The 18,738-nt window shown below is 47.8% G+C and overlaps 1 protein-coding gene and 4 non-coding genes across 5 annotated transcripts; 2 read left to right on the forward strand and 3 right to left on the reverse strand.

Moving 5' to 3' along the window:
• The first annotated feature begins 1,568 nt into the window (after positions 1-1,568).
• Positions 1,569-3,320, forward strand: LOC144143177 (uncharacterized). The gene has a single exon (XM_077674976.1). The coding sequence runs from the start codon at positions 1,569-1,571 to the stop codon at positions 3,318-3,320; it is 1,752 nt and encodes a 583-aa protein (XP_077531102.1).
• Positions 3,321-6,651: 3,331 nt separating this feature from the next.
• On the reverse strand, positions 6,652-6,723 carry Trnag-ucc (transfer RNA glycine (anticodon UCC)). The gene has a single exon. It is a non-coding gene; the product is annotated as a tRNA-Gly (tRNA).
• Positions 6,724-10,404: 3,681 nt separating this feature from the next.
• On the reverse strand, positions 10,405-10,476 carry Trnag-ucc (transfer RNA glycine (anticodon UCC)). Its single transcript has one exon. It is a non-coding gene; the product is annotated as a tRNA-Gly (tRNA).
• Positions 10,477-17,067: 6,591 nt separating this feature from the next.
• On the reverse strand, positions 17,068-17,139 carry Trnag-ucc (transfer RNA glycine (anticodon UCC)). The gene has a single exon. It is a non-coding gene; the product is annotated as a tRNA-Gly (tRNA).
• A 1,381-nt stretch (positions 17,140-18,520) lies between these two features.
• Trnag-ucc (transfer RNA glycine (anticodon UCC)) lies at positions 18,521-18,592 on the forward strand. The gene has a single exon. It is a non-coding gene; the product is annotated as a tRNA-Gly (tRNA).
• The last annotated feature ends 146 nt before the right edge of the window (positions 18,593-18,738 follow it).

Below are 18,738 nucleotides of genomic sequence, written 5' to 3' on the forward strand. Positions count from 1 at the left end.
TCACCTCTATCATTTACGGAAGCCAAACTTCTGTGATTCGTGTAAATGCGAGGTAACGCTCACAAATATTCCATGCAAAATCATTATAATCATCATTTTAGATGCGACTGCATCTCATTCACTCGCCTTGTCCATGCAGCGTCGTCGGCGTTGTTGTCGTCCGCCCCTCCCCCATTTTCCTCGCCACGCGAGCTGCGCTCTCCACCGCTCACCCCCTCTCCTCTCCGATGTCCCTCTCTCGCGAGGGGCATTGTACTGGATTCGAATGGATTGCCTTGGCTTGGCTTGGATTGGATTTGGATTGGATTGGATTAAAATTGGATTGTGTTGCGTCATAGCCGCGGAAGACGCACTGGCGCCGGCGCATGTGCAGTACTCTCTCTTCCGCGGTCTCCTCTCCTTCGGGCGCGCTGCGCATATAACCGGTGTGCCGCTCTCCGGCGGCCTTTCGGTCGACGGTTGCTCTCTGCTTGCGCTTAAACCCCCCTCAGCATCGCATCACACCAGGGTTCCCGCGAGGGGAGGTGGGCGTAATTTTTACTTTTTATCTACGCATATCTGTTGAGACTTCGTCTGCTCACCGTACTTTCTGCAAAGCTCAGGAAACCATGGAACACTTGCTCCTAAATTGCCGCAGCTCTTCCTCGACGTGAGCCACGCACCTTGAAAATACTTTTAATCGGCTTAATATTCTGTTATTTAGTACAGTTAACCTTTTCCTGGGTGCTTCATTCATGGGAGTTTGCCACGGAGATGTTTGTTTCCCCCCCCCCCCTTTCATTCCTTTGTTGCGGCGACAGGTTGGCTGCCCCGCAAGATAGCTCTTTCTGTATCGATCATTTTTTGCTCGATTGTTCCAAGATTTGCAAGACTTCCAAGACGATTTCAATACTTTTATTCTGACTTGATTTTCTGTTTAAAATAAAGCTGCCCCCCGCCCAAACTTTACAGACAGCTTCTTTGTCAATCCCCCACGTGGGTGTGTGCTATAATTCGAGGTTACCAAGGAACCAAGTTTTCACTCTTTAATTGCGGATACCATTCCTTGTGTATTCCTTCCTTTCGAGTAATTTCTTGTGGGCCGTCGTACCCGTCACTACAATATTCAGGGAAAACCCCCTCACCTCCAGCGGTGGCCCTGTGGACCCCCGCCGCCCCCCTCCCCCCCTCGATGTCTTTTAGGCCTTCCTCCGCGAACCGGGAACGAACATGTATTTGTAAAACAAACTAATTTGTGGAGGAAGTACATATCGCCTTAAACAAAACCCCCACTCGTTTATTCCACTGGGCGCCGTTGACGTAGCCATGGCACGCCGTAGCCCCCGGGTGGCAGGTAACCCAAAACAGTCGCATCTAGAAAATCCTAAATCTACACCTGGTTAAGTGCACTCTTCCTGGCCAATCCCTCTGAGTGGGTGTGGGCCACAGCTCTGGCACCAAATCAGACCATGTTCTCCCCCTTAGTGCGACGGTTTACAAAGAAAACATTTTTGTTCCTCATCTGTCTCCTATCTGTCTACAAAGTCATCGTGTTAGAAGTGCGCTTTCTTAGACCCGTGCTAAGGAACATGACGCTGCATTCCAAGGGACACCTCCTGGAGACTCTGGGCTGTTCCATGCCGCTGTACGACCCCCACCACTGGACCATCAAGAGGGCGTTCATCAAGGACGCACCGTACCAAAACGCCTGCGCCTCCCGCACACCCACGGTCCTCATCCAAAAACTGGACCGAGTAATTCTGGACACAGGGGCTCTGAGACGCGGCTACAATGTTTCCGAGCAAGAATTCAGCTGCCAATACCGCGAAGTGTTTCGAGACATCCACGCAACCGTTCCTGACGCCACCATTTCGTTCGGACAGGCAACGCCCCTCCACTTTAATAGGACATTGAACGGGGAGTTTGTGGAGGTATCGTGCCAGGCTAGCGGGAAGCCTCTGTTCACTGAACATTTCCTTATCCCTCGGCGACGCCACCCAGTCGACTTGAGACAACGCCAAGTTCCTCGACAAAACAGCGCCTCATTGAGCGTCCTCATTCTGGGCATAGACTCGACGTCGCGTATGAACTTCCACCGTCACATGGAGGAGACACGTAGGTACCTAGTCGAGGAACTGAACGCCTTCGAGTTTGTTGGCTTGAACAAGGTCGGCGACAGTTCCTTCCCCAACCTGATGCCTTTGCTAACTGGCCTGTCCGCCGCTGAGGCCGAGAGTCTGTACACGCGGCTGGGCTCGTTCGACGATTTCCCGTTACTCTGGACTCCGTACAGGCGAAAAGGTTACAGGACGCTCTACCTCGAAGAGATGCCGCACTACAGCCTGTTCACGTACCCGAACTTTACCGGATTCCTGAGTGCCCCACCGGCTGACTACTATCCCGTCCCTGTTCTACGGCTGCTGGACGGAAACGGCGATGATAGATACTGCGCCGGCTCTCGCTTGAAGACGGCAGTGTTCATCGATTACCTAAAGGACGTGCTAAAGTATAACCGCGGCAGATCAATGTTCTCCTTCGTATGGCTGTCCGACCTGACGCACAATCACATGAAGGGACTAAAGATACTGGATGCAATGCTCGCGTCCTTCCTTCGGGAACTTTACACTGCCGGCGTCCTAAACGATACGGCGCTTCTGTTCCTGAGCGACCACGGTCCCCGCATCGGTCCTTACAGGATGGCCGAGATCGGTCGCTACGAAGACAAGAATCCTTTCTGTTTTTTGGCGCTGCCAGAACGATTTCTAGCGGCCCACCCGAAAGCTGCCACTCAACTGCAGGTCAACCAGCGTCGCCTGATCACCCATTACGATCTCCACGCGACGCTGCTCTCCCTGTCCGGCCTGCCCGATCTCCATTCTTTGCCTACCGACAAGGGCCTAAACTTGTTCGGCAGAATCCCGTCGGAGAGGACCTGCGCGGACGCGTTTATTGGACTCGAGTTCTGCGCATGCCTGGACGCAAGGGACAAGCTCGACACTTCCAAGGTGTCCCTGTCGTTCAGCCGCTACGCCGTCGCCTACATAAATGCCCTCGCGCGGTTAAACTTCCCGGGAAAGTGCGTCAACTGGGAGCTTGACGCCGTCAATGAGGCGTCTGTCCTTGGTGGTCGGGTGGCTGGAAAAGTCGTGCTCCGAGTCGTGATCTCCACGGTGCCGATGGCGCACTTCGAGGTTTACGGTGTCCTGCTCAACGAGTCCTCGTGGGAGAAGCGTGTGGACTTGGTGCAGCGGCTGGACAGATACAGCAACCAGACGAAGTGCTTGCCGAACAGCAGGTGGCAGAAGATTTGCATGTGCAGGGAGGAGGTTCAGAAAGCGTGATCGGCGCTCTGCTTTTCTTTTTTGCGTGTACCCTTGTTAAAGAGAATATTCGTTTCTACTTAGCGAACTTCGCGCTCGTTTTGTATAACTTTAGGAGTTAATAAAGAGATGCAGATTCCGGCTTGCAGCGTATCCTCTACGGAACAACGAACTTCGTAGTGCAAACATGGGTCGAAAAACAAACGCGCACATTGCTTTTCACAGATTAATGTTCGGCCTGCTGCCCTTCAGAGCTGCTTCGTTTAGCCGATATCGAGCTAATCAGTCCACTGTCGCTGGTACATTCATATCACCAAGATACGCTGAACTGTAAATGCTTGTGAGACACAACGCAGAAAAAATATATGAGAAAACAGGAAATTGGGTCAGGTGGTTGGAGCTTAACCGCACAAGACGGGAAGTTGGCGAAGTTGATATCGAGAATAAGACGATTCCAGCGTAACTGAATAATGTAAAAATTTGTACAAGTTGGTATTGAGCATAGTGAGTCAATATTACTGTAGCTTATCCGGACGGAGGCAGAAAGTTGGGCTAGTTGGTACAAGGTGGCGTTATGCTGCGTTCTTTGCACTTCCCCGCCACCCTATAGCTGACATGTTTTCACGTCGCTCTGCTGGCATTTCCTACTGGGCGTAACATCATCCAAAGGGCAGCGGAATGCTATACAGTGGTGCTCATTATATTGCCTCTCGCAGCTATCACTCTCGACTTAACCCGCCGCTGTTTGACGCGTAGAAACTATACGCGCGATCAGAAACGCGTGTTGTTGCTCTCTTTACGGCATCTTTTAGCGATAAAACGCATTGATGGCTTGCTCGTGACATCACTACCGCTTTTTTTGGGGCACTGCTCAGAGCTTTATCAACCCTGTTCAAGATATCAGCAGCAGATAATGGTACCGATTTCCATCGCGCTCGCATGTACTAACTAGGCAGCTACAGTGTCCTCATTAAAAAGTATCATGAAGCGACGAGAAAACATGCGTAAAGCATATAGGAACTCACCCTGCTTCTGAGGCTGTTTTTTTCTTTATTGATTTAGGGTTTAACGCACCGATGCAACGAAGGTGATGAGGCGCGCCGTAGTGGAGGGCTTTGGATTTATTTCGACCAACTGGGGATCTCTAACGTGCACCGAAATCTCGTACACATCGGCGTTTTTGCTTTTCGTCTCCATCAGAAAAGCGGCCTCCGCGGCCGGAAATCGAACCCGTGTTGTTGTGCTCAGCAAGACTTATGCTGCGTTCCAATTCGCAGACAGCTTGGTAGACAGTCTACGAAGCAGTCTAACTAGACGTCGAAAAGAATGAAATTGGAATGGCGCCTCGGTCGCAAACGCAACACCAGCGCAGACGACCAGCAGACGACAGCGTCGTTGCAGACATGTTGAGATGAGCAAGCCGCAAGTTTTGTAACTAAGATTACCGTTGTTATTACAAACGTTACGTAATTTAAAAACTAGGCAAAGTCACCTTCATGACTAGTAACTTTTACTAAATATTTAAATAAAGGAACAAGTGCTTTTGGTTCAACATAAAAACGCAAAAAGGTGGCGCTGGCGTCGCTTTTCAGTTTAGACAGGAAGGTAGCCTGCATCGTTGCTGACTTCGATGCTGTCTCCTCGAAGCAGTCTTCGTTGACTGCTTCGTTCGAATTGGAACGGGGCTTAACATGGCGTACTGTCCGCGAAGACGGCAACGAAGCTGTCTAAACGGTAAATTGGAACGCACTGAGTCACCACGGCGGGTGAAAGCGAAAAAGAGATGCAACCACAGTGTATAAAAAAAATTGCTTTGAATTCTTTCGTGCCAAAAGAAAAAGAAAACGTAGGCGAAGAAAAAGCCTTAAATGCGTTCTAGCAATAAAGCAGTTGTTAATGATAATGGCCAAATTCTGCCTTGAAAGCACGTAGAAAGACTCCCGTAAAACGAGAATTTTTTTGTCCTTTAAGCTCGAGCATAATCAACGCTGGGTCCCTGGTCAATCCCCGTGGTAGGCACGTACCAACCAGTTCAAGGCAACCACCACCACCATCATCAATTGGAACAAAAAAAAATTGGCCGCGTATCTGCTTCTTTCGTTGCAAATGTCGTCAAAAGACGATAGTCTTTATTGACTTTTGCCAAGTAAATGCCTCCCTTCGCTTTCCCGCTCACCTCTCATGTTGTTCCTCTTGCGTCGCGCTAGTCCCAAGGTAAAGGCGCCAAAGGTTTGCTTAAATCATTTTAAATTTCCCGCGTTCCACTGCTCCAAACCGGGTGTCTCGATGCCATGGTCGTACGGCGAAGACGCGCGTGAATCAAGGCGCCCTACTTCAACGTTTATAGAACCGCGTTTCCCTACTCCACGTGCGTTGCAAGCAGAACGTGGAACCTACCTAGTGGAACCTTTCGTAACTGTTGCCTGTTGATTTCTTAAAATGGCGTCAGAAGCTGTAGTGGCGCGGGCGACAGCAGGCGACGGCGGAGTGAATTCTTTTTCTGCAGTTGATGAAGTATTTAATTTCGCAAAAGTCAAGCATGTTTGATTTTTTCATAAAGGAACACTGCAAATATCACTTCTGTATTGATTTTTTGTCTCATATTTGCGTAATGTCTTGTTCTTATTCGACAATGTTGACAAGTATGAACATTACACCGGACATAGACGGGTAGATTTAGCTGTGACTATATAAGACTATTGCGCAGGCATTGTTTTGTTTTGGCCGGGTGGCTGAATCGAGTCACAGACAGACAAACGGACAGACATACAGACAGACCAACATATCTGGGTTTAAGTAGCCCAAGAAAGACTATCGTCTTTAAAACTCCCACAGCTGGTTAAACTGCAATATATGACTATCTACCTTTGGCCATGGGGCCATCTAGCCACATTTAGCTGGTTTAGAAGTGCTTGGCCCCGAATGTATACAGACCATCAGCTATAAAGGTTTCCCTAGCTAGGCGCAAGTGGTACAAGGCTCCGAGACTCCAGTTTGTTAAAGAAAGGTTTTCGTGCCTAAAGCAGTAATTTTCGCAACAGCAAAAGCTCAATAAATTGGTAGTAACACGATCCATTGCGTGATACTTATATACTTACGACCTACATACATCAATGAAAAGAGGTTGTCTGATTATAATGTTGATGACCTGGTTATTGAAACGTATTTCTTGAATAAGCGCAGTTACTGATTCTACGGAACATATAATTGTAAGTTCGTTGAAAGCTGCCAACAAAGCGTTGTTAAAATCACTATAAAGTCCCAAGGAGAACAACCAACGACTAACCCGGTTCGTTAGCCATGTATATATAAAATTTTAATGTAGCTGCGGTAAGTACAAAAAGAAAAAAGATGCGTCGGCCGGGAATCGAACCCGGGTCAACTGCTTGGAAGGCAGCTATGCTAACCACTATACCACCGACGCCGACGGTCAAGGACAGTTTCGCAGCGCATCTCGTCGCATACGCCAAAGGCCGGCGGTCCGCTCTTGCGACGGCGCCGTATATGCGAGGAGAAGTGAAAAACAGGTCAACGCGCACGCATGGAGGAAAATAAGAGCCGCACGCGCGTGGTGTGCGAAGGCGACCAGCTGTGCGTTGGGTCAGTTCTGTTGCTGCCGGACGTAGTGTTCCGACGTTATTCTCCGGCTCTCGTTGAGAACTTCGCCCACGCTGGCCCGTCTACCCTGACTTTGGACCCTGTGCTGTGAGCTCCCAGTTGCGTGAGGCCACCGAGAAGGATTTCGCTCACTCCGGGCAATATACCCGCCTGCTTGTTCCCTGCTCATCAAGCTCGGCTCGTCGACGGTGACTTCGCATTTGTTCCCTGCTGCAACAAGGCCGCTGCTGCTCGCGAACACCACCGAGCATTGTTTCCCGCACGTTGCAGGATACCACCTACAGTGTTTGAAGTGTGTTTGAAGTGCTTGAAGTGTGAAGCCTACCGCACCTTACTCACGCCGCCGATGGAAGTCGGCAAATCGGGCATCCTCTGCCTACCGTTTCCCCCTAACGAATGCCTACGTTTATTTAGTATTTTTATTTGAAATTTTAGAATTACGTTATATTGTATATCTGTTTCCGGTTATAGTTTCTTTTTTTTATAGTGTTGTCTTATAATTTATAAAATTATTTATTTCTGTTTAATTCTTGGCTTCCCTAGAGCTTCGATGAGACTGCTGTCCTCAAAAGAGACACAGGTTCTTTCACGCTACTTTATGTTACTGCTTTTCGTAATAAAATACTTATTATAACAACCACCAGCTGTGATAAAACCAGACTTTAGGTACCTTATTGACAGCTACCACATTAGGCCGGGGAACTTTAACGAAGAGGGGAGTAGGGCAGGGCACACTCCACCGACCGCTTTTATTTTATTGCCACGTGATCTAAATGAGCCAGGTTGGGTCTGAAATGTTTATCCTTAAGTCTCGCTGTATATGCGTGGCAGCATAACGTGCAGATGATAAAAAATACTGCATAAGCAAACACCACACGTACAACTAGCGTTAAAAGTTTTGGGGGCGCCATTTCCAAAATTGAAGTCAATTTCTCTGTGGACAGATGAAATTGCCTCCACAAGCAAATCATCCCACTTCGAGCATCTTTACCACGCGAATAGCGGGAGCTTGGCCAGGCGCCAGAGAAGTCCACTGGGAGTTTCTAAATCGCCTCCCAGAAACGTTTGACGCCGGGTGTATATATGTTAAACATGCCACGAAGACGAAACACGAGTTTGTTCGGTTAAATAGACTTTTATCTCCCGATAGCAACGATACTAATCGTATCGTAAACATCAGTATACCCACAAATCTAGATGGGCATAAATGTCTGGTCAGAAACATCCGAAGGGAATTCAAAGCTGTGCGAAACACTGGGAAATATCTACCCTCTTCCACGCAATCTAGCCATGTGCAAGGCGATGCTCAATGGATAACTGAAACATTACGTATTCAACTTCTACCGAGACATGGGAGGCGACATTGACCAGCTGGTCACTGCAAGATCACTGTGAGCTGATGAAGGCGCAAAAAACGGTTATGCTGCGTCTGGGGCCCTGTACTTCGTTTTGCGTCCACCCTTGAGCTCCGTACCATCTGTTTATTCCTTTTTCTAAGCTCCAACTGTACCTTACTCAACTAAAGTCTTGTCTCTGTATGTTTATACCCAAGCAAGAAAACAAAAACAAAAGAGTTCAGTCCAGCCCCGACGATAACTAAACGCTGACACTGTCGCCGTCTCGCTCGAACTTACCACCACCTCGCAGCTGCAACCTTTCACAGCCAAATCTTAAGCCACATGACAAGCGTAGGCAGACTCTCTGTCTGTCTTTTCGCGAAACGATTAAAAACGGTTGCGGCTAGTCTTGGAAGTAATTTCGACTGCTTTAAACGAAGCATCCCTTCTGACAAGACCAGTTTCCTGCCCCGTGATCTTGGTTATAGTGAGGGTTTACTGTCTGTTTCCTAGCCCGCAGTCATATTATCTTCCGCTACGTACTTTCCGAACTGTAATTTCACGTATACCACAAAGTTGATGTTTTTTTGTGTTATTACAAACTAACTCATAATAGACCAGCTCGTCACAGTTGCGCTGCCAGGAATCTTGTGGCGAGATCTTCTGCAACCTTCCGTAGATTGACGTTGCCGTTTGTTTGTGTACCAGTATCTGAGCATGTCGAAAGGCTCCTAAGGGGAAAGGGGATATACTACAGCTGCTACTTGACAATCCCCCTCCCAAATTTACACGTTCTGTTCGCGCTAGATTCTCTTCCCACGCATGAGTAAGCACGGCATTTACTTCGCGACACCAGTGCCGCCTACTGATTGGCTTGGAACTCCCCTTCTATTCTGCTGAACATTTGCTACAAACGCGTTGTTCAACGTTAATAGACTACGAGATTTAGCAGGTTTTAGCGCGACTGTCCTGGGTTCAAGCGCAGCATTGAGGCTTTCCCCAAATATATGTGATTTTGTTACTATAGGATGCTCCTTCATCTCAATTCGGAATATTGTTTTGATAAATTGGGGTGGTTTGGTATCTTTTAAGCATACCAAAGTGTTCTGTTGTCGTTCTGCATCGTATACCGGAAGGGCTGGGAATTTTCTGTCTCAGAACGGAATATCGCTTGGTTCGCCGTATCTCTGCATCGTGACGTTCTGATAGACTTAACTGTACACCTGGGTGTCGGCACAGCTGGCTCAACGCAGACAAATTTCCAGCGAGTTGTCGTTTCTCCGCGCACAAGTAAACAACGCTTCCTAGATATTTCGGTCTATTTTCGTTGGACGTCTGAGGCCAGCTGCATCCGTTGTTTAGGTACACTGTTCTGCGACGCACTAAGCTTCGCTTGCAATGAGTAGGCATTGTTCCGGGAAACGCTACGTTTTCAGACAAAAAAAATTTAGGGATTAGAGAAGGCATCGTTTCAGTGAAGCTGCGGTATTGCCGCCATTTGTGCTTAAACATACAACATTCCGTATTATCCTAAGTGAGCCCGTTCAGGTATTTACTCTTCTTTATTTTACTTTTAATGCAATTCCCATTCTTGAATGCCGTGCAGTTCACGATACATTAACCAAGCGCATTATTTTGTGTTTGATGCGGGTAGCATAACTGAGGAAATGGGCCAGTGAATCTGAGGTACGCATCATTTGCTTGGGCGCCTACCATTCGGATGAGTTGATGGTTCCGGATTCTCCTGCTCACTCAGCTTTCACGGGCGAAATTGATTTTCATATCAGGGAATACCGAAATTAACGTCGCAGTTTCTACCGGAGCAGCGCACTCGATCGACACGGCTGCACTGATTGTTTAAGGACAAAGCCTCGAGCGGCCCACTATACACCGTGGTGGCTAAGACGTCGTGCTTTGAAGCCCAAGGACGCGGGTACGGTGACGGCCGCGGTGGTGGCTGTTCTGATGGAGGCCAATAGCGAAAACTTGCGTGTATTTTAATTTCAGCGCACGTTAAAGAGCCCCACATGGTCGAAATTGATCCGGAGACCCCTACACTACGGCTCGCCTTACAGCTGAGAGTTAGCTTCGCACGCGAAACCCGCATATTTGTTTAATTACTAACCAAGAACGAAAAAATAACAAAATCGTGCGTCGGCCGGGAATCGAACCCGGGTCAACTGCTTGGAAGGCAGCTATGCTAACCACTATACCACCGACGCCGCCGGTCCGGATATTTCCCGGAGCGCATCTTGTATGGCGTATCTTTGGCGTGTCCATCTGCTGAGAGGAGGGCGCTAGAAGGAAGCTATTGAAATAGGTCAGTGGTCGGCAGGCCCGGAACGAGCTCTGCCGGAACTCAAGCAGCGCTAGAAGGAGCCAGTGATGCTTGGAAAACGTGGAGGCAGAACAAGGCAGGGATCCTAGAAGTCGCAATGGCACCTGGAACTGATGGGATAGGCACGCATGCTGTCGCGCACAAAGCATTGGTGATGATTCTGGCGCCGCTATAGGCATTTCGGGACAAATACAGGATTGTACATCTGTATTTTGAGCTGCGCGGTCTTTGTTCTGCCTCACATATCTCGTGCTTACGCATAACCATTCTGATCTCTATCTGCCCTGTATGCATTTCAGCTGTTTGTGAGTTTCAGCTCAAATTAAAACAGCAGGGATTGTTTATACACTCAAGTAGAAATAACGTTTGTAATGTGAATCTTGCAATATGGCCATTACAGTCAAGGTTTGAAACTATCAACGCTGGCAGTTTGGGACGTCGCATTCAAGCAAAACGATCCAAGAATGAAAATATCGATGGGTTGCAGGTGTGTATAGAGCACAAAAAGCATGCTCCCCTCTTTTTAACGACGACGATAGTTGAACGCAAAGCTTTCTCGCGAGGGCTTCCTTTGTTGGCATATGAGTGTGTACTTTCACTCCCAGACGATTGACTTGGACTAGTTCATGTTTGACTAACTCGCACGTAGTTTAGACTTTGGTCGCAGTGAACTGACCCTTCGCAATTTGATTTCGCTCGAAGAAGTCTTCGCAATCATCCAGTGTCATTGTTACATACAGGAGTGCATGACTGCTCTCTGTTATTTTGCACGTCCACGTCCCACTATCACAGTCAAAAGTGCTTCGAGTGTGTCGTAATGCTGCAATCGGATAGACGTCCGCTTCATATCGCGAGGGACCGAAGTGCAACTCCGACCACGGGAAGCGCTTTACCCCCGATCATCATCGTAAAAGAACGTTGTCTGTGCTGCAGTGTGTGTTCGACGTGACATACGCCATGAGAGATACATACAAAGCTTCTCTTTAAAACAGGGCAAATTCATCCTACTGTGCACAATGATGCTTTAGTTTTTAAAAAACGATATGGTCATTTTCTCTCCCAAAACCCTATAGTATGTAGGTTGAAAGACGCGCAAATACTCAGCCCCGTTAAACAAGGACAAAAAAGCACGAGTTTTTTTCGGACACATCACAGTGTATTGCAGCTGTGAACGCGTGCCAGCATATATCCGTGTGGCAGCCAGCTACACGCTTACCATCTGAGAAAGCGTGCGCCTGACTTTATTCACATTTTACGTCGGCAAGCTTCTAAGACTCGATATCGGTGCGTTATGAATTGTGCTACATTGTGTGGCATGAAGAATACCTGTCAGTTGGGAAGTTGGTACTGATTCATTGTTCTCTATTCGCGCGAAAACCACACCGCGCATCTTATGTCCTTTTTTTCTTCTTTTGTAATTTTGGCTCTCTTAGAGCACACGGAATTCTGTGGCATGGTCTCAAGCAAGTTGCGCGAACTCCACATAAACAAGGGGAAATTGAAGCGAAATCCTGGCGCGCATTTTCTACATCCCGTCACAGAATAAAATCTTAACCACCGAAAAGCAAAAGAAAGCATGCGTCGGCCGTGAATCGAACCCGGGTCAACTGCTTGGAAGGCAGCTATGCTAACCACTATACCACCGACTTTTTTTTTTTCTTTATTGCCATACTTTGACACACCCAAACAAAACACTACACTCTTAAAAACGCTAGCCAGCACTTGACTAACAGAGTAATGGCTAAAATTGTTTCATGTTTGTTAATGTTTCAAACACGGGCAACCATTCCGGAGGCTCGGGCTGAGCCCTCCACACTTCAATAATCAGACGAACAGACGCAGAAAAGTACTCTTTGGACCGTTTGGCATCGATGTCGCGATGGCGGATGGCCATGCGCGATTTCCAAATGCCGTGCAGGGCCAGAACCATGACGAGGTCATATGGTACCCCATCCTCGCTTTGAATGGGTAGAAACCTGATCCCGTAGGCATCCAGGGGGAAGTCCTTCTTTAATGTGCGCTGAAGCACATCCCAAAAGAAAACCCCATCCCAACACTCCAAGAAAACATGTTACCCATGCAAAAAACCCGAGACGGTTGAACACTATACCACCGACGCCGACGAATGCGGTGCTTACCAGGCCTCGTCTTGTAAGGAGTATTTTCGGCGTGCCTATCTGTTAAGGGGAGGGCGCCAAGATGGAAGCTAGAGAAATAGGTCAGCGGTCGCCACGCTGCCAACGAATGCTGCCGAAAGACCAGTGGTGCCTCGGGAGTCAAGGATGTTTGGAAGGCGGGATGGCAGAACAAGAGTGGAACCACAGAAGTCAGAATCTAGGTGGGAAGGATTGAGAAGAGTAAAATGGGGGCCGCAACCAAGATGAGACTAAAATTGAAATGGAAAATTGCCACCAGTGGAGGTGTGGCATTCCAAGCGAATTTAGGACCAACTGCGCCTGGTTTATACCCCGCGTGTCTGCAAGGATATTTAGTGCCAGGTTTATTCTGCCATACCGGTTTTAAGACACCAACTTAAGTGCACTTGGTGTGCTGTAGGGCTGGGTTTCGGAATAATTTAGACCACCACAATTACACTTTGTGATAGCGCCTCCAAAGTAAAATGATTTACACCTTTTCGGTCTATCAATAACACCCTTACACATCTCATTCAAAGGTGTAACCAACGATGAGACACCCTCTAAAAGGGTGTGTTATAGTGTTTCCCCTAGTGTATAAGGCTATTATATTCGACAAAACAAGCGTTGATTGGTGTTTTATTTTGTTTTTTGCATCCTGTAATGGGTAAGTTATAAAAAGTACAAATTCTCCTTGAGGGTGTAAATTATTTTACATTGTATCCGACTAGCACGTTACTACATAAGCAGCATCCTATCAACACATCCATAGATTTTACGGCGCGTTCTCAAGCAACGAACCTAACCCAATAGCAGCCCTGTGTGATTTTACCGCTTCAGGCTTGCATGCACAGGTTTAAGTCTACACGTTACAAGTTTATCCTTTGCTCTTTCAATAAGGACAAGATCTTTCATTAGAAGTTCGCATAGTCTGTAACATGTGTCTGCCTTTCGGGTGAGAGTTTTGGGTGTTTTCGCCCCTGGCGATTGATTCAATGGAGGGAACAGTTGATCGCCAAGTTTAATTGCAGCAGGGAGTCCAGATGTGCTGCGTCGCTCAAAAAAAAAAAAAACAAAAAAAAAAGAGAGAATAAACATTTAATAGAGCAAACGGCGGCGGTTGAGCCGTCACTCGGTGTGGTGAGTTCGCCTCAGTCCAGGTACAGGAATGTGCTTTATGGCGATAGGGGGATTTCTGCACTGTTCACAATTACAGCCACTGAGTACGGAATCGAGAGCGCTAACCTCTGTGTGGCTGCACAACATGGCAGGCAATACACATTTCTGCGATTGGCACTTTTATAATACTGTTCTCTGCGTATAGGAAGAACAATAACCTATATTTCTCGAACGCTGAGGAATCGCAGCTGCGAGTGGCCCAGCAAACATTTCCTGAATCTCTTCAAGGGACATGTATGCAGCTTTGAATGGAGGAACTAATGGTCGAGTTTGAGGTATCGAGCTGGCTGTGCACGCCGTCTCACACTACTCGTGCCAGACCACTCTCAAGGAAAAAACTGCCGACCGCGGTGAGAAATAGGGGGGCGTGGTGTGGGGGATTATTTGGCGACGAACCATGTGGGAGTGGACTTTGGAGAATATAGCTATTATCTTCTAATGCAGCACACTGCAGGATTAAAAGGTTTAGTTCCGCGATAGATTCCGTTGAAGAGTGCGGGCAACGAGGGGATGGGGGCTCCCCCTGGTGAATTCGTTGCGAAAAAATGTGAGGGCTGAGAGCGGCATCGGCAAGCGTCTTGTTAATAAATTTTGTCTGGGAATGTTGAGAAGGGACGCCATTCATATGGCTCAGCGGGGTGCTTGATACTATAGGAAACATCCGCACACGTGGCGAGCTTGGTCTAGCGGAAATGTGGGCTTGGAAAAAAAAAAGTGAATCTAGCCCATCCGAACCTGCTTTGTTTTGTATTGAAGACACCAAGCAATGTCATGGATAATATATTGATTGGGGGGAGATTAAAGGGAGCAAAAATTATGGCTACGAGTTGACAGCTGCTTTAAGGCTTGACGGGTGAGCTCCGCCTTATTTTTCCCTGCATTGCCATCCACAATAAACGCGTATTATATGCCGCATAGCTCATATGGTCACATTGAAATCACGTACTCTTTCTTGACATTCCTCGGTCTGCGAAGTGGCACTGTAGGGTTATTTCAGCGGATGAAATAGATAGAGCCCGAGGCTCTTTTCTTTTTGCGGTGCAGATGCGATCATGCTCTGTAAGCTAGGTCAAATCTGCAACCAAATACAGTGCGCCACCTTGTTCCTTTAAGTAGACCTAGTAGAAGTCGACTTTATTAAGAAGTACGGGGTGGAGTTTAATTGGGGAAGGGAGAGTTAGAAATCGCTACATTTGGGCCACGGGAAAAGCGTCGCAATCAAAGCTTTCTGGCGAGTTGAGTATCTCTGCGGTCCGTTTGCGGCCGTATCTCGGCGCCCTCGCTCTCCGGCTCTTGTTGAGGATCGCCTTTCAGTTCTGGAATTTTCACAGAACGAGATACGTGTGCTCTCCTTATTTACTGTGAGACGTAGAAGCTGCAGAAGAGGCAGCAAAAGGGCCTTCAGTGAATGGTCTCACACTGTACGCGTGAGCTGCTAGACTTGCATAGGATGGAAATGTGGTATGGCAGTAGTGGCAAATATAGTAGTAGTGGTAATGAGCCTTTATTTACAAAGGTTGGAGGGTTGGGCATGAATTCAACTTCTTCAGCTGAAGAGACCGTGATCCCGCGCCCCTTACAGGGCTCAAGTTACCCCGTCTTGCTGTTGCTCCGTTAATGATTTGGTCAGGGTGGCCTCAACACAGCATACTCTTACTAACATGCACACTGACACCAAGAAAGTCTGCGCCCTTTTGACACAAGGCGTTATTTTGAAACCGGCTTTGAAAGAACTTAAGCGCCTTTAAATCACGATAGGGGCACACTGGGTACAGGGAAACACAGGTTTGGAAGAAAACAGATAACAAAAGAGCAAACCTGCTCGCAGCGAAGCGCTTTTCTGGGCACCTGCCAACGGAAGACAAACACAGAAGTCCGTGATGGCACCAAAACTGCAACTGAAAGAATACGCAGGCAGCAGACGTAAATATACTTCTCCACACAATAAATTACCCAGGGAGCAGCAAACCACCGTTCGGCTGACGCAAAGGCAAGCACTACTCATCCCTGACGAAGTATACATGTTCAAGGGCGGCATAAACACTTTCAAACAATGGGCGAGGTATGCAACGTGCCGATCAATCAAGAGCACATGTTATGGCTGTGTCCTAACCCAGAGAAAACCAATATCCGCAAGGAGTGGCTGACTGAACCGGCCATGCTAGAGCCGCAGGTATCTATGGCAGGGTGTGTTCAGAAGACCAGAGGCAGCCCGCCAGCCTGGTAAGACCTTTAAAGAACCCACCAATGAGGCAATCCAGTGACACCCTGGAATGAGAAGACCTTTTGAAGCAGTACAGCCCGGGTTCAGTCTGGATTCGGTGCTTGGAATGCAATGACTGGGCTCATGACGACTGCGTGGAGACTCACAAAGTGAATTTCAAGTGCTTCTACGGCAATAACTGAAGGGCTGAATTTTTTTCAAACTGTCTCGTTCTTCCCCCCGTCGCGTCTCGTTCTGCCCCGCCGGTTGGGTAAAATGAGTCATTTGGTGCATTTTTATTTTTTTTAAAATAAACTTTTGCACAATCGTATTAATACGTCCATATTTATGTGGCACGTACCTTGTACCCGGAATAACGTTCCTGCGTTGACGTTTTATGGTATCGAGTGAAATAAAAAAAGTACTCACCATTTTCAAATTTTTGTTGCACCTTGCCCCGATTAACCCTAAGCCCCAAGTAGCCCCTTAGCCGTGTTCTGGGCTCTTCCAGTCTTTCCTTTTGCTGGGGCAGTCACGGTCATGTCCAACCAACTGGCCCGTATCCTCAACCCTACCGTACAGTGCGAATAATTTTTTGAAAAATGCAGGCGGGAACAAGTAAAGGTACGGAAGCATTGACCGCTGCTGTTCCACCCGGAGCCGAAATTTTCTCTGGCATCGGTTTGCTGCGTACTCAGTGGTCGTCAAAGGCCATCGTTACTGGCAGACACTTATCAGTGATCATCTTTAGTTCCTCGCATTGCCAGATGACATCGCTTTGAAGGTTGCGTACAAGCTGCAGAAGAACTCTTCATCGGCTGGTTTTCACTGGTCGGCTCTAAAATGCAAAAAGAAACGATAATTCAACCGCCAGTGTACCGAACACAAACACTCACTGGAACCTTATCATCATATATTCACAAACAAAAAGTACAACCAACGAAACAAAAAAAACACGTGCGTCGGCCGGGAATCGCACCCGGGTCAACTGCTTGGAAGGCAGCTATGCTAACCACTATACCACCGACGCCGACAGGAACTGCTGTTCGAGTGCCCCTCGCAGCAGGCGGCTGTCTCCGTTTGGGAAAGGGCGGTCCGGTTATGTTTCACACCTAGAAGGTACGAAGGACTCCAACTTCCCTTACCGCTTTTCTTTTGGTCATTTCATTTCATTCCCTTGGGCTGCCCTGCACTTGCCAGCGTTTTCTATTATCTTAACCTTGCAGGGGCAAGTTCGGCGATCACCACGGCAATCAGCCTAGGGATTGTAGACTAAAAGCCATTTCTGTGCGCGCAGACAGGGAATCCCATTGTATATACCGCGTCCCGTTGTGTCTCTATCACGACGCTCGCTGCGCCTACTGTTTCGTCCGCATTTTATGTCCTCCCTTTGCGCGCCTGTAGCTTAATCCTTGTAGTACAGTTGTATTTTACATAATCGGGCTCCAATTTTCGTTGAGGTAATCTTATTAGAGCCTAATGAAAACGTTGTACCCCTAAATCAGACTGCGTGTGTTCGTAAGCAACTTACGCGGCATTACGCATGGAAAACTGCCATTGCCAGGACTGTTGTGAGGAGAAAGGAAAATTAGAGGGATTAGGCTTAACAGCAGCGTCACTTACATTGCCATAGAAGAAAATGAGAAAATCACGTATTTATTTATTTATTTATTTATTTATTTATTTATTTATTTATTTATTTATTTATTGTTACCATTGCAGTTCTTGGCAAAGGGTGCACGTATCTCCTTTGGTCGAGTCTTCCTAAATGCACTTCACGGCCGTCCATTGCCAGCCCACCATTTTTTTCCTCAATATTTTTCCTGAATGATATTCTGCTTAATAGAGAGAGAGAGAGAGAGACTGACGGAACATTTTTATTGTTTCTAAGTAAAAAGACTTTAGGGTGCTTCCTCACTCCAGGAGTCCATTGGCACGGGCCGAGTCTCCTGCCCTCTCCACCAACTTGCGCTGGACGTCGAGGGAAGAGCTGGCCAAGGCGCGCTCCCAAAGCTCATAAGTGTGGAAGGGACTGGGCGGGTCAAGTGGGCTTTGTGTACAGCCGCCGACCATATCAAAAGTTTTCCAAACTCCCCGCAGAAGCGGCACAAACGGGCATACAGGGTGGGGGCTATGCAGTGGTTTCTGCTAGGGTGGGGGTAAGTATTAGTTTGCATGGAAGCAAAGTCGTGCAACGATGATTTTCTTCCCTCTAAGGTCAAAATAGGGCGTCTGTTGATTTACACGCTGACTGTCAATTCGTGCGAGCAGTGGTTTGATTTTGGCGCCACGGAGCCCGGCGTTACTTGAATGACCCATTTTATCTTCTCGTTTCAACCTCCGCCTTAAAACGATGCCGCGCTATAAACATCCGTTTGAAGACGCATCACAGTGGCGGTGCCATTCCGCCGGCGTCGGTGGTATAGTGGTTAGCATAGCTGCCTTCCAAGCAGTTGACCCGGGTTCGATTCCCGGCCGACGCAAGTTTTTTTTTATACCTTCACTTTCTATAATAAATCAACCATACTTCAACCCGTACCGTGAACATTCCATCTAAACTGCAGTGCCCTCCACCCTATCAGCAACCAACTACAAATGCAAGATATCCGGAAATACCTCTGCAAAATCA

This window comes from Haemaphysalis longicornis, unplaced genomic scaffold, assembly GCF_048455015.1.
Source record: "Haemaphysalis longicornis isolate Haplotype H1 unplaced genomic scaffold, Haemaphysalis longicornis Haplotype H1 scaffold_6, whole genome shotgun sequence".
In the NCBI taxonomy this organism is placed as follows: Eukaryota; Metazoa; Arthropoda; class Arachnida; order Ixodida; family Ixodidae; genus Haemaphysalis; species Haemaphysalis longicornis.